At 56.3% G+C, this 15,007-nt stretch overlaps 1 protein-coding gene across 1 annotated transcript in view; it reads right to left on the reverse strand.

The window, feature by feature from the left end:
* Positions 1-847: 847 nt before the first annotated feature.
* The window catches only part of LOC118713730 (guanylate cyclase D), a 31,923-nt gene continuing 17,763 nt past the window's right edge, over positions 848-15,007 (reverse strand). The window contains exons 13-19 of the mRNA XM_036428640.2: positions 14,047-14,210; positions 13,410-13,602; positions 8,445-8,619; positions 7,530-7,628; positions 6,605-6,699; positions 4,949-5,034; positions 848-1,161 (exon numbers count right to left, since the gene is read on the reverse strand). Coding sequence (XP_036284533.1) covers positions 1,065-1,161; positions 4,949-5,034; positions 6,605-6,699; positions 7,530-7,628; positions 8,445-8,619; positions 13,410-13,602; positions 14,047-14,210 — 909 coding nt within the window. The 3' untranslated portion in view covers positions 848-1,064. The remainder of the gene's footprint in view (positions 1,162-4,948; positions 5,035-6,604; positions 6,700-7,529; positions 7,629-8,444; positions 8,620-13,409; positions 13,603-14,046; positions 14,211-15,007) is intronic.

The raw sequence follows: 15,007 nt of genomic DNA on the forward strand, positions 1-15,007 counted from the left end.
AGATAGGGACGGGCAGTGGCATCTCCCATAACCAAGTCCAGCACTTTCACACAGCAGCGCATGGCTCCAAACACATCATCCCTTTCCCATTGCCATTCTCTTACACACACACACACACACACACACACACACACACACACACACACTGGTCTCTGTGAGCCCAGCCTGTGGGCAGAACATGTTCCCAACAACTCCCAAGGGGTCTTTGGAAGAAGGACCAGTTTGTTTAGGACTGAACCTGTCCGCTGGCCTCCTGCCCTCCCCCCTACCCACCCACCCGGGAAATGAATCCCACATGTGCCTGAGGGTTCGGGGGAACACTCTTTGATGTCGGAAGCCAGGGTAAGGAGTTGGCTGTGGGTCTGTTTGTTTTTTCTCTATGACAGAAGTCTCATTTTCCTAAGAACCAAGGCATTATCACTCCCCACTCCTCTCCCGCACGGTGCTCACAGATGACCTAAGGACCAGACGGGCTTGGGGAAGACAGGCAGGGAAGGAGGCAGCGTGGTTGGAGCATTTGATCTGGGCCGAGACCTGCATCTGGAACAAGGCTCAGGTGGACCCCGTCCACTCCCGTTTGAGAGGTGACAATGCAAAGGCTCCGAGAAGAGATGCAATGTGAGTAGGTGGCCCTGCTGACCCTGGAGCCCCATCTGCCTGGCGCCAGTCCCTGGCACCTGTCTTGCTTCCGCTCATGCCACCAAGGAAAGGATCTCCCCGCTGGGCGCCTAGGCCCAGCGGCCGCACCGCGCGGCAGCGATCCTGGTTTGAGGGATAACGAGCTCCTAATAACGAGCTCTCGGTCTCAAAACCACTTGTGGAGAACAAAGCCCTGCCCGAAAGGAAGGGAGTATTTCTATTTTCATTGCTTTGGTGTCAGGAGGCAAGTTTACCCGTAGGATTCACACTGGAACACATCAATTAATGTCGCTCTGGGGCACTCTCTAATGAGCACTCTGGCTGCAAGGGAATTCTTTGAGGGGAGTGAAGCGGAGAGGGGGGCTGGGGGTGTCCAGGCTGGTGCAGGCCCCTGTCCCACGCTGTCCCTCTCCTCGGGGCCCAGCCTAGACCTCCCCTGAGCTCGAAGGTCCGGCTGAGCACTGGCGGACTTTGGCAAAAGCCGCCCTGATTTCCTGGTTTATGAGGTCCTTCCAGGGATCCCTGGGGAAAAAGGAGAAATGCAAATAAGAAAAGTCCGGAACAACAGTGCGGGAGTAAGCGCCCACACGGCTTCCAAGGAGCCCCTCTCCCTTCCTTGGGGCCGCCAGGGCCCTGCGCTGGCCCAGCCTTGGCTTACCGGTGCCCTCCCCATTGGGCCTCTAGGGGACCAAGGCTCAGCGAGGGGCAGGGCTGCTGGCTCATCTGCACATGTGGCTTCAGACCAGAGGTCTCCCAGCCCCAGCTCTGTTCCTTACATAGGGACATGACCTTGGGAGGCCAGAGGGTGAGGGGCTCTGTGACCCAGGACCCCCACCCCACACACACTCATTCTCTCGTTCACTTCCCGCAGGCGCCTACAGGCCGGCAGAGCGGGGTCATTGCCTTCGCACAGAGAGCAAGCAAGGCTCTGAGTGACTCGCAGCCACCGGGCAGGGGGCGCTTTTGAGCCTGGTTAGCAGGAGCAGAGGGGAGCAGAGGGGAGTGAAGGGGCCACTGTACAGACCGTTCCTGTGTCACACTACAGCAGGCATGTTTGTGGGCCCTGCTCCCTGGGGCGTGGCTACACCAAGCCGAGCAGGGGCATTTCACCCCCTCCCCCGAACCCCCACCAGTCTCCCAAACACCCCCAAATAGAAGGATCTATATCGTATGCAGATATGACAAATACAGAAAGTGAAGATAAAAGCACCTTTAGAAAATTTGACTTTTAAAAAATCCAGCTACAGCATGCAGTTCAAGTACAATTTGGGAACTCCCTTCTAAATGCAACTCTTAAGGCAAGTTCTCATCCACCTGGCATCCTCGCCCTTCCTTAGAGATTCCGTGTCTGTGCGTCTGTCTGCCACCTCATCTCCAAGCAGGCTGATGGGCATGCGGTGGTGTTTGTATGTGTGTATGTGCCTGATGCCCACGATGAGTGTCCTGTGTGTGTGCACATGTGTGTGCACGTGTGTGTGTGTGTGTGTGTGTGTGTGTGTGTATGCACAGTCTTCTGTGTGCCCACGTGCTGGGTATGAGCCCATGGGCCCAGGTTGGTGTGGCATTGCCCCCTGCCTGCCGGGAGGCCTGGGAGAATCTCTACTCTCCTCCCTCCCGGAGCCAAGGAGATGGAAATGCTCCTGGCACTTTCTAAGGTTTCTGTCCCGGGATGGAAAAGCCATCAGCTGAGGGAGCTTGGAATGACAAGTGGCTGCCAGGCCTGCCAGTTCCCGCTCCTGGTCAGGGTGGGGCGGGGAGGGCTGGGAGCCAGCTGCCTGGCCTGCGGGACCAGGGGAAAGGCCGGACACCACCGGGCACATGGGGGCAGGTGATCCGGGCTGGCCCATGCAGGGGAAAGTTCCATAAACATGTCAACAGCAAACACCAGGGAGCACCGAGGGCTACGGGTGGCAATTCTGGGAGAAGAGGGAGAGGGTGACAGCAGGGATCGGTGTGCCGGGTGTGAGGAGAGCTGGCTCAGGCAGCAGGCAGCGTCAGAGCCGAGACCTGCGGGATGGGAAGGCACCAGGCCAGGGCTTTCCGGGACAGGGGACAGAGAGAGCTGTCCTGGGTGGAAAGAGCTCAGGGCTGTTTAAGGAACAGAGAAGGCCCCGAACAGGTGGCTTGGCAGCAGAAAGTGGCCGGTGAGGTGAGGCCAACAGGAGGGAGACGCGGGCCACAGGGAGGAGCTGCCTGGGTGTGAGCCTCCGAGGCGTAGGAGGCCCCAGAGGGTTAAACAGGGAGCTCTCACATCGATCGTATTTGTTTTCTCTGTAGAAGATCACTCTGGGGGAGACGGATGGAGGGGCCCGGTGGATGGGGGGAATGGCGAGGAGCCCTGCCATGGCCAGAAGAGAGGCGTGGAGAGGGGAGCTGGCAGGTGGGGGTGTGATGGAGGCAGAGCTGTGGGGTTGCTGAGGGCTCTGGACAGCGGGCCCTCGCCCGGCTTGCTGAGAGGGGATGGGAGAGCCATCAGGAGAAGAGAATTCTGGAGGAGGCCCAGCTGCCGGGTGAACCCCGAGATCTGGGAGGCCATGAGGCCTCTGGAAGGAACCATCGAGGTGCAGTGAGCTGCCTGGTCCTGGAGCTCAGGGGGCGTTGGGGCCCGAGGCCATGAGGACTGGTCATCTGGACGGGACAGACAGCCCCAGGGAGCGCCTGTGCACCCCGGCATTGAAGGGCTGGGGAGAGGTGCGAGCCCCGGAGGATGAGGTGCAGAGGACGGAGCACAGCGGAGTGAGGAGGAGGCGGGAGCCGTTTCTAGGAAGCGGGAGGGCAAAGGGGAAATGTCAGTGAGAACAAAAACTGCCCACGATCTAGTGAGATCGGCGGAGGTGACCTTCAGGGAGCTCCGGCGGGGGGCAGGGGTGGAAGTCATACTGCGGGGGCTGGGCTGGGAGTGGGAGGTGAGGAAGTGAGCTCGGCATCAACAGACGGGCCTTCTGAGAAGTGCAGCTCCGAGTGGAGGCGAGAAGTGGGGAGGGAACGGAGGCCTGTGAGGTCAGGGGACTGCTTGCCCATGGGGACAGAGGACCTAGATGGTGGGCAAAGGGCACACGGGGCCGCTCCGTGCTCCCGGGCGTGGGCGGGCCATGGCTACTTCGGCGCATGGGAAGGCACAGCAAGGACAGGGACCCGCCCAAGGCCACACAGACAGGCCAGTCCCGGACCCATCCCACACCACGCTGCTGCCCCGGCCCCCCGGTCCCCCGGCCCCACAGAAACTCCTGCAGACCTGACGGCCGGGCTTGGAGGCCTTTCTGTGAACGCCAGCTGGCTCTGCACGCAGGAGGCTGGCGTGCCCTCGTAAAGCGGGCACATCTATGCTCTGTACACCTGCTAGCTTCTGCGTACGTCAGTGTGTGCCCATCCATGTGCTGTCCCGCCCTGCCTCCCTGGACCCCACTGGGGAGGGTGCTCGGAGTTGAATGGGTCAGTTCCTGTCCTTTGATCCTGAGGCCGGGGTGGGGTACACCTGATGGCAGGGTGGAAAGGAAATGGCTGCTGCAAACGGCTCCCTGCCAGTCCATCCACATCCATCCGCCCACTTGCAGGACACCCAGCCTGGGTCCATGCCCAGGAAGCCCATGTGTGTCCTACACCCTTCTCACCTCTGTGCGATGGAAGGGGCAGCCTGGGAGAGCTGAGGAGTCAGCAGGAAGTGCTGACAAAGGAAAATCTCTGGTCGGGGAGCTGTGATGAGGTCATGCTGGGACCCTGGCAGGCTCTGCCCATCCCCAGGCCCAGCCGCCCCCCCCCCCGACGGGATGACCTGTGGGCCCACAGGGACCTCCTTATTTATAGGAACCTGTAATTCTCAGTAACTGGCAACCCCTGTGACGCTCGCCCTCCAGTCTCCCCAGAAATCACGTGAATGGCCATAAGTGCCCCGCATTGGCCGTGCCCAGCTCAGAACGGAAGGTTCTACCCGCTCAGCGACAAGAGAAAGGTTGAGCTCGTTGCGGTGCGCCCACGTGCGGCAGGCGCGCCCTGTCACTACGAGTGAGTTTATACCGTGCTCTGCACCACACAGCGGACCTGTGGACGTGAGCTCCCAGCACAGATCCGAGTGAGGATCTTTGAGGCAGGGTGAGCTCTAAGGGCACGAGTGCCTCAGGGACAGGCAGCAGGACTGTGCCAACGTGCTAGCAGCGCTGCCCCTCAGGCGGGGAAGATGGGACTATGTCATCGTTAAAGAATTCTGTGTTTTCCAAGTTTCACACACTACGCAGGTAAGAGCTTGGTAATCGGAAAAGCAAGAAGTACCAAATTTCGCACGCAAATTGGTGGGGAAATTCCTCTTACTCACTCAGGTTTGATGTCCAGAGGTGCGGGGAGGGGCCTGGGGAAGCCTGCCTTCCCCGCCAGCCAATAGGTCTCCTCCACGCCCTTGCCCTGGAGGAGACAGGAAAGAGGGCTGAGCCGCCTCCTCGGGGAGAGCCAGGCAGAGGGAGGATCCCACTCCCAGCCGCCTGGTGGAGGGAGCCTGAAGCCTGGAGCCTGGAGGCAGACTGTCTGGGTCCCATCCTGGCTCTTTCACTTGCTAGCTGTGTGACTTTGGCCGACTGACTTCACCCCTCTGTGCCTCGGTTACCCTAACATCTCATAAAGTTGCTGTGTGGATGAAGTGAGTTAATATTTATCTGTCAGAAAGTAAATGCTAAGTCGTGAATTCTATGACCCAGCAGATCTGGAATGCTAAGACACCAGGCTTCTATGACCTGGATTCTCCCCCAACTACCCAAGGACCCGGTGGCCTCCCCTGGGGTGGGGATGTCGCTGCCTAGAGGTTAGGAGGGGGGCATGAGGGGCACTGGGGTCAGGGCTAGCTGGTCTAGAGGTTCCATACCCCGCCCTGGCAGGGAGAGGGATATTGCCCCTGGGAGCCCCCAGGCCAGCCCCAAGCACCTGAGGGTGGCATCCCCTTCTGTGCCTCTGTTCCTCAGGACACCAGTATCCATTCCGCCAAACAAGACACACCTGCCCCGGCTTACTCCAGCTCACTCTCCCATCACCTCAGCCTCCAGGGCAAAGCATTCCACATAGTCAGCCTCCCAGGCTGTGAGACCGTGGACACGTCACTGGGCCCCTCTGAGCTGCACCCTCCTTCTCTAACCTTCCACAGCAGAATGCAGTGACTCCCCTGGAGCACCCCGTTTCTGAGGCTAGCTGCAGCCCTGGGGGCTTAAATGCCTAGGCTGCTCTAGTCTCCCCACCAGGCCTGACTGTAGCCCAGGAATTGGGGAAAAGAGAGGAGGTAGGAAGAAAAATCATTCATAGGAATGCTGTACCATTTCATGAACATTAACATTAAAAAAGAGGACAGAGGTTACAGAGTTGTCTCTGCCTTTGAGGTGCTCATGGGCAAGGTCAACACAACACCACACCTACAACAGCAGGGTGCTGGTCTTTAGACTGATAGGAACTGCTGGGGGAAAGGAAGAAGAGTGTTCCTGGATCAGGTGGGGCTTTCCTGAGAGGTGACGTCTATGTTAGGGTTCTGAGGGATGAGTAGGAGCCCAGCAGTGCTATGGAGAAAGCACTGGCTTTGAGCCACCAGACCTGGGATCCAAGCTATGAGACTTCGGACAAGTCACTTTGGCTCTCTAATTTAATTTCCTTAACTACAAAATGGGGGCATTGATCCCCCTTTCATTATTGCTGTGAGCAACAGTACGCAAATGTATGTTGTACACCAGCATGCTACCCAGGTAGATCATTTATAGAACTAACGTCTTTGCTCTCGTCCTTCTCATGAGGAGACAAATGAGGGAGTAGCTCAAGAAAGAAATGTTTCCTTAGAATATGGGGAGTGGAGAGAACATGTGAAGGTGATCAGCCCTGTCCCAGCACCAGGCAGGCATTTCCTTCAGCCACATCCATGAGATGAGTCCCCGCCACCCTCCCACCCCCCAACAGAAACGGGGCCGTTGGGAACGATTCTCACCAATACGTAGTTTCTTACCTTCAGCTCAGTCTGGCCTCTGATGTCAATTTTGTAGCCTTCGTCCAGGCTGAGCAGTGTCTGGACAGTGCTTCCGCTGACATGGATTCTGTGAGCTGAGGAGAAAGGGAGGAATCCATGTCACCACCTGGCAGCAGCACACCCAGTGTCCGGTGGAATCATTGTGGGGCCTGTTCTAGCCAGTAACACCCACAGCTCTGACTCCTGTGATACCCCTCGCCTGGCTCTTCTGTTCCTTTAGTGGGTAGTTGGTCCCTAAAATAGAGGCCTCGAAGGAAAGCACATTACATAGATGGAGCGTTAAGAGGAACCCAAGATGCAGTCAGAATCTCTAAGAACATCATTTCCACAGGGAGGGAAGTCTGTGAAGCGGGGGTAGAGCATATAAGCAGTTTTTGTTTTGTTTTGTTTTGCTTTGGGGGGGGGGGTTGTTTTTCTTTCAAAATCAAGACTCCGCAGTGGGGCTGCCACGTCTGGTGGTCCTACGGAGCTGCGTGGCCAGGAGCCGAGGCCAGCGCTGCTCTAACCAAACCGCAGAGTGCCTCCTGCTGCCAGCAAGAACCTGAAGTGGCATTTTAACAGCGAGAAGGGGTCTCCTCGTGGTCAAAATGGGGAAACCAAGACCCAGAGGAAGAGCCTTTTGCTCAAGGACCCGAAACAAACCCATTGCAGTCAGGGCTGGGTTTCCTGCCTCTTCAGTCGCTGTTTTACCTGCTCATTTTCTCACGAGGTCATCACGAAAGCCTCGAAGAAAATTAAAAGAACCAGTGGCATGCCTCGTCCCCTCACAGTGGCTTTACAAACCACAAGGGTACGCTGCCACCAGGTGGTGATCTGGCTCCTAAGCACTGTTTCCAGCAGCCCGGCTGCAGCGTTCACAGAGACAGAGGCCTTGCTGGGCAGGATGGAAACAGGGGACACTCACGTAGCCCCGTGGACTCCATCCGGGATGCGGTGTTCACCGTGTCCCCAAAGAGGCAGTAGCGCGGCATGGTGAGGCCCACGACCCCCGCTACACAGGGCCCTGGAACCCAAACGCACGTAGTGAGCTCAGCAGGTCCCAGACCACAGAGAAGTCCCTTCGACAGTCTTTCCCTTCCTTCCTCGACCGTCGTCCCCACCCCACATTGTGGACTCCAGCTGGGGGAGGGCGGGGGAGGATGAAGCTATCCGGAGAGGAGGTGACATCTGTGTCAAGCTCTGGGGTGGGGATAGGTGGACACAGATACATGGAAGCCAGACTCTGCGCTCGGGGAGCTCCCAGCTCGGTGTGGGGAGATGTGTGAACTGGGGTCAATGCTGTGAAAAGGAAGCACCAGGACTGCCACCCCAGAGAGGGAACCCTGAGCTGGGCCAAAGGGCTTCCTAGAGGAGGTGGTGCACGAGCTGTCTTGACAGATGAGAGAATGAGTCAGCAGGGAGCAGCAGGTGCCAAGGAGGAAGGGATGGGAGCATGAGAAGGAGATGTCAGAGAGGCTGAGGTCTCTCCCAGACCCATCCCAGCAAACATTTAGATGTTTGCATGGCCACAGAAGGTCTCTGTCCTGTCCTGCCTCTTCCATCAGACTACCAGCTCGTCAGCATGGACTTAGATGCTCTTGACAGATGCTGAGACAAAAATAAAAAATAAAAAAAATGTGACTCTACGCATGGATTCTGTGATTTATAACATTCTAGAACCTTAAATAATAGAGGGGGAAAAGGAATGTAAATGTTCTTTATTAAAGAGTTTTAGAATCTCTGAATTCCAGAAGCACCTCATTGGGGTTGCCTCACCCAGTGCCCCAGGTAGGGTTAGAAGACAGTGTGGCCCATCACCCCCACGGCCCCCAGCCCATACCTGAGTGTAGGCCAGCCCTGATGCAAATGGGCACGTCGGGCGCATGCCTCATCCGGAAGTCGCCCACAGAGCTGAGGATGTCCAGGGCCATGTTGGCAATCTCGGCCGCGTGCCGGCTCCCGTTGCGCCGGGGCAGTCCCGATGCTACCATGTAGGCGTCCCCGATGGTCTCCACCTAGAAATCACAGCCTTCACACTCTCTCCCTGGTCTGCCCACATCCCACACCAGGCTGCCTCCTGGGAGCCCACGACGACCCCCTGGTCTGTGGCCCTCGGGCCATCTCTGCCTGCCTCTCCTTCCAGCCGCTCTAGCACTCTTGGGTCTATGTTTCAGATCGCCTTTGTCTGAGTTGCAGGACACCAGGCCTGTCCCATCTCCCCAGGCTCCAGGCCATGAGTGCCTCAGTGGCAGAACTGGGTGCCCCTCTGCACAGTGCTACAGTGGCAGATCGGGGCTTGGTCTGGAGAAGAGCACGTGTTCATTGAATATTATCCTATTTTCCAAACCCCATTGGCCTTCCAACATGGACTGAAAAGGATGTTGATTTTGGAATCAGACAGATGTGGGTTCAAACCCTGATCCTGCTATTTACCTTGAGCAGACCCTTTCACCTCTGCGAGCCTGCTTCCTCTCGTGTGGAATGCATATTAAAGATAAAGTATTCAAAGAATCAGGCGCATCAAGGATGCTCAATAGCCAAAACTGGTCTGGCTCAATGGATAGAGCATCGGCTTGGGGACTGAAGGGTCCCGGGTTCGATTCTGGTCAAGGGCATGTACCTTGGTTGCAAGCATATCCCCAGTAGGGGGTATGCAAGAGGCAGCTGATCGATGTTTCTAACTCTCTATCTCTCTCCCTTCCTCTCTGTATAAAATCAATAAAATATATATTTAAAAAAAAAAGGACGCTCAATAATGAAGACTTCAGTCTCCATCATCATCATCTCCTCAGCTAATGAGTTTGGAGAAGATAGAATCACAGAGTCTCAGAATTGGGAAGGATTTTAAAGACTAGTGAGGCATTGCCTGCTGTGTGATTTTCCTCTGGTCCTGCCCTGCACCTGGTTAGCTCATGTGTCTGGCCTGGGTCCTGTCTCCCATAGGCAGCTCAGGAGACCTGCTGCTTGATGGGGCCCCCACCCCCCACCTCCCACCAGCCCTCCAGGTGTGCACCTGCGATTCAGGGACAGTGCCCCTGCTCTGGGCACCCAGCATGGCCTCAGAGGGGTGAGCCAAGGCCCTGACTGGCGAAGAGGAGCAGTAGAAAGCCCCATGTTGGCCACACATCCAGACCACACTCTCCAAACTGCTGAAGCTGACCTCCTGCCCTCCACCTGCCTGCGGCTGACGGAAAGGGAGAGTGTGGTGCAATCAGCAATCACCCTCCAGCCCCAGCGGCAGAACGAGGACCAGGCACAGGCTCGGACTCATAAAGATGATCTCGCAAAGACTTAGTTAGATCTCAGGTCATGGCTACAAGGGAGGGTTGTGGTTCTTTTAAAGATGGCGGAACACAGCCGGGGGGAAAGATGAGAGCAAAGGTTTCCATACTGACAAACAGATGTGAATGCTAACTCCACCCCTGGCTTGCTGAGGGACCTTGGGCAAGTCACTCGCCTCTCTGAGCCTGTGCTCTCATCAGGACAGTAGGGAGGATGATCCGTCCCTCCGAGGAGCACTGCAAGGATTAAATGAGAGGCCCTGTGGCAGTCCCCAGACAGGGCCAGCCTCTGTGGGTGCTTAGCTAGTGCCGGTGCCCCAGTTCCCAGGCTGTGCTTCCAGGGAGAGGCCTCGTGGCTGCACCTCCAGCCTACAGGCCGCATGTGTTGGTGAATGAATGACACAGCTTAGTCCGCAGAACCATTGTAAGCCATAGACACTTTCAGGTCTGTTTGTAAATGGGAGCTTGAGGTTCAGAGTGGTGAAGCGATTTGTCCAGGGTCACTCGGCAGGCAGTATGGCTGGGGCCAGACTCACCCCCTGGGGCAGCCCACGTGGGCTCTGCTCTGGAGTTCTGTCCGTAAAAGCGCTTACTCAGCGCATGCGGGGAGGGAATCACAGACCCCCGTGGAACCAGGAAATGATCGCCTGGCTGCCTCCCAACCCAGACCGGATTAAAGAGCAGTAACCAGATCCTGCTGGGGGGGGGCGAGGGGAAACCAAGGCAGATGGCGTGAGTGATGAGAGACGGGCTCGTACATCGTGAGGAATGGGCCTCCTGCTCCCCCACATCTGGAGGGGTGTGCGGGCCTTGTTTTATGTCATCTCACTCTGCCAGAAAGACGCAGACCTCTTGGCCAGAGTTCAGAGCAGATCAGAAGGCATGATTCAGAGCTGGGAGGGACACATGTGTGAGATGAGATTAGCAGGGGAGGAAGAGACAGGCGAGGGTGACTCAGGGCAGATCAAAGCTGCCAGGGCTCAGCGAGGCCAGACGAGATGAGATGAGGAATCTTTCCCTGGGGCCGTGGGCCGGGGCAGCTCTGGAAGGAAGAGGGGAATCAGCCAGCACAGGAGATGACACCTCAGCATCCAGCTGAACAGGGAACAGGAGGGAAGCAGCATCCTTGGGATGTCCCATGGCTCAGGTCTCCGCATCCAGGTTGGGCAGTGTGGTGCAGTGGGCAGGGCCAGGTGGTAGTAGTGGTGGGGGTGGTGGACATTGCAGATTCCTATTCTGGCTCTGCCACCTACCAGCTGCATGACCTTGGGCAAGTCACTTCTCCTCCGGGCCTCAGTGAGCAGCTCATCCCGCTAGCACACACTTCCTGAGGACCTGCACGTGCTGGACATTGCCAGGCACTGGGGACAGAGGGGTTTAGGTCGGAAGTGTGGCTTTGTACAAGGGTAGGTACGAGAGCGTCACACAGGCCGCTCCTAACCACGTCTGGAATGACAAGGAAGCTAACCGGAGACCAGGATGACCAGAGGGTGTCAGGCAAAGAGGAGGGAGAGCAGCGTTCCCGGGCGAGGGAACAGCGTGTGCGAAGGCCTTGTGGCTAGAGACAGCAGAGCGTGCGTGAGGAATATAGAGGGCGGTGGAGGTGGAGCGACCAGAGGTGCAGCTGGGGAGGTAGCCGGATCAGCTCCCGGGGGACCTTGTGGGCCACCAGGAACATCCATCTCACGGGGGTGGGAGCCCCACTAAAAGGGGGTTTGGGGACTAGAGAATACCCAGGCTCAAATTTCAGCATCATATCCCACTGGGAATAAGTAACTAGACAAGCCATTCCATCGTCTCATTCTCCTCACAGGGTACCAGTACCTACCTCACAGATGATTGTGATGGTTAAGTGGGTTCATACATATAAAGTACTTGGAATGGTGTCCGGTATACAGTGAGCACTCCATAATTACCGGTCATTGCTGTCTGGGATGCTGTGCATGATGCTGTCAGCAGACCGCCTGGCACCCTAAGCACTTAGTTCTCCCCCCTGAAGCTTCCTGTCCAAGCAGCCTGTCCACTCTGCCTTCAGCCCCAAGGCCCTGTGTCCTTGGAGAGCTATGGCTGGAAGGGGGCTGGGGAGTCACAAGGGAGGGCTAAAGCCAGTGAGTATGGCTTTCCTGGAACCTCCCTCCCCACCGCCTCTGCCGGCTGCTGGCTGCCTGTCTGAAGCTGACCCATGACCCCCAGCAACTGGATCAGAACAAAGAGCAGGGTTGGGGGGAGGGAAAGTCCCCCCAGCAGGCCCAGCAGGGCAGGAAGCTTTCCCCAGGTTACAGAGCCCTTCTACAGGGCGGTAGGATCCAGCCATTATCTGAAACCCCTGTCCCCGCCCCCCTTTCTGGGACTGAGGTCATTATTTCTGTTTTACAGATAAAGAGCAGAGGCCCAGAGCCACATGAAGCTGGGGGCCAGGTGGGGATGTGAAGCCAGGATGAAGGGGTGCACAGATCATGAAGGGTCTTGACAGGTCTGCTAAGGCCCCTGCTGCCCTCCCCGGGGCCCCCTCCCCTTTGTGTCCAGCCATCACAACCCACTCAGCATCCTTCATACTCACCAGGCCCACTCTCTCAAGCCTCACGCTGCAGTACTCATTCCCCCCTTGTGACAGGAGCCACCACACCAGAGTGAGCAAAGGTAGGAAGACAGCCCTTCCTCCACGAAGCCTTCCTTGCTCTTTATTCTGCATGTCTTCCCCTGGCTGGCTGGAAGCCTTCCCGGCCTTCACCGCCTCCCCGGTCATCACTTTCCCTGTGGGTTGGGTTGCCTTCATCATTTACCTACAGCACTAAGTGCTCCCTGAAGGCAGCCATGAAGCTGACTCCTTGTCTGCCCTTGCCCACCTAGCCTGATGGAGGCTGAGAGACCATGGGAACCAGAACTGAGTTTTCCCAGCCAAGGCTCCAGAGATGCGAGAGAGCCCAACCAACACCAACAGAGCTTCCTGTCTCATCCACATTTGACCACAGATATACGACTGAGTCTATATGAGTCCAGAGAACTTTCCAGCTCACCTATAGGTTTATGAGCAATCTACCTAGTAAAAGAATAACATGCTAATTGACCATACCTTCATGACCATACCCCCCAGCCAATCAGGAGTGAGAATGCAAATTAAACCAACAAAGATGGCAGGTTAATTTGCATGTGCAGGCACTGAGCAGCTGAGGCGGGGGGCGGGACACTCGTGTCATTGCCATGGCGATGACGTAGGCATTTTGCACCACCCCAGCCACTCCAGGCCTCTGGGCAGTGCAGGAAGGTGGAAAGGCTTCTCCAGCCAAAAGGCAGCTCTGGCCAGAGCAAAGGTGGTGCCAGCAGCCAAGGGAAGGAAGGCCCATGAATCTTCATGCATCAGGCCTCTAGTAATACATATCATTTCACACACCTAGGTTTGGGGGTTGTGACACAGCATTAGCATCCTATGCAAATACATGAAGAAATGACTGGGAACAAATGTGTGACATCAACACTGTGGTAAAGGAAGGAGAGATGGAACACCAGCCTCCTGGTACTCTCACCTTGTACACATCGTGGCTGCCCAGAACGGCATCGAACAGCGTGTAGAGGTCATTGAGCAGGCCCACCACCTCCATGGGCTCACTCAGGGCCGAGATGGTGGTGAAACCCACAATGTCACTGAAGTATATGGTGACGTGGTCAAAGTGCTCCGGCTCCACCGTCGCCCCCGTTTTCAGAGCTTCGGCCACAGACCTGGAGGGATGGGTCGGATCAGAGTCACAGGCAGAAGGATCCCCATCCCACAGTTTGGAGGTAAGGGCTGGGGGAATATTTTGGAGGAAATCCTGGGTTGAATGTTAGAAGATCTGGGACAGATCTGCTGGTGTTCTGGCCGCCCTCCCGCAAATGCCTCTCCCCCTCTGGACACGACTTTCTCTAAAGTGAGTGAGGGGACATTGTGCCCTCTCCTTGGCTCCCAAGAGAGTGAGGTCGCAGAAATTCCAAACCCGTGTGCCCAGCACAGAGCCTCGCTCATGCAAGAGCTCTAAGAACGTATGTTGGATAAATACCTGGTAAACAATGAGTGAACTGAATGAATTCATGGGACCCAGATTTACTGGGCGCCGGCTATGTTCCAGTGCCATGCTCAGAGCCACCGAGGCTACAGGCACAGCCAGGTCCCAAGGGGCCACTCACGGAGGGAGCATCTGAGAGAGCAGCCGTTCCGTCTTCTGCCTCTCCAGCTCCAGCTCCTCGGTCCGCGCCCAGACCAGGTGCTCCAGGTTCTGGGAATACTTCTCCAGCCTCCGCAGCATAGACTCGGCAACGCTGGTCTTCTGGCCTCGGTTGATGCTTTTGAACTGAAGATGGAATGAAATTCCCCATTCATCCCTGAAGGTCAGTACACTCAGCCCGCAGCTTGTGCACAGTCTGGTTCACAGGAATGAGCCAGACACAGTGCCTGCCTGGAGGACACGGACTGGTGGGGATCAGACAGGGAGTAGATGGGGTGGCAGCTCGGCTGAGGGAAAACACAGACGGCCAGGAGATGCTGGATTGGATCTGTGTGAGGTGGGCAGAACGGACTTTGCAAAGGAGCCCAGGCTCAGCACAGCATTGCCGTTAGCAAACCCTGGCCCTGCTGCATTGTACTTACAACAACCCTGTGGAAAAGGCACTCTTTGTTCCTCTCAAAGATGCATGACGGACAGATGGATGGATGGATGGATACTAGGTGGATGGGTGGATATGATGTACAAATGGATAAGTGGATAAATACATGGGTAGATAAGTACCATAGGTAGAAAGAATATATGTAGATTATTTATATAATAATCTGTTTCTACCTCTCAATTTCTCTCTAACCTCCAAAAATTTTTAAGTACTAAGAAAAATAAAGCAATGCCACAAAATAAAATAATAAATAGGTAAGGATACTGGGAGCAAAGAAGAATGAAGTTTTTTTTTTTTAAGCTATTTAGCACTGAGGTCTGTGTGCAAAGTGCGCACTAGAATTTGGTCCCAAGTTTAGATATGAGCTTCCTAGCAGTGAGGCAAAAAGGGAAATAGAGATGGCGTGATCCGTGGAGCCCGTGAGATAATGGGGCATTAAACTGGTTTCTACTGCGGGCCCTGAGCAGAGAGCTGAACCGCCCTG

This window comes from Pipistrellus kuhlii, unplaced genomic scaffold, assembly GCF_014108245.1.
Source record: "Pipistrellus kuhlii isolate mPipKuh1 unplaced genomic scaffold, mPipKuh1.p scaffold_m20_p_9, whole genome shotgun sequence".
In the NCBI taxonomy this organism is placed as follows: domain Eukaryota; kingdom Metazoa; phylum Chordata; class Mammalia; order Chiroptera; family Vespertilionidae; genus Pipistrellus; species Pipistrellus kuhlii.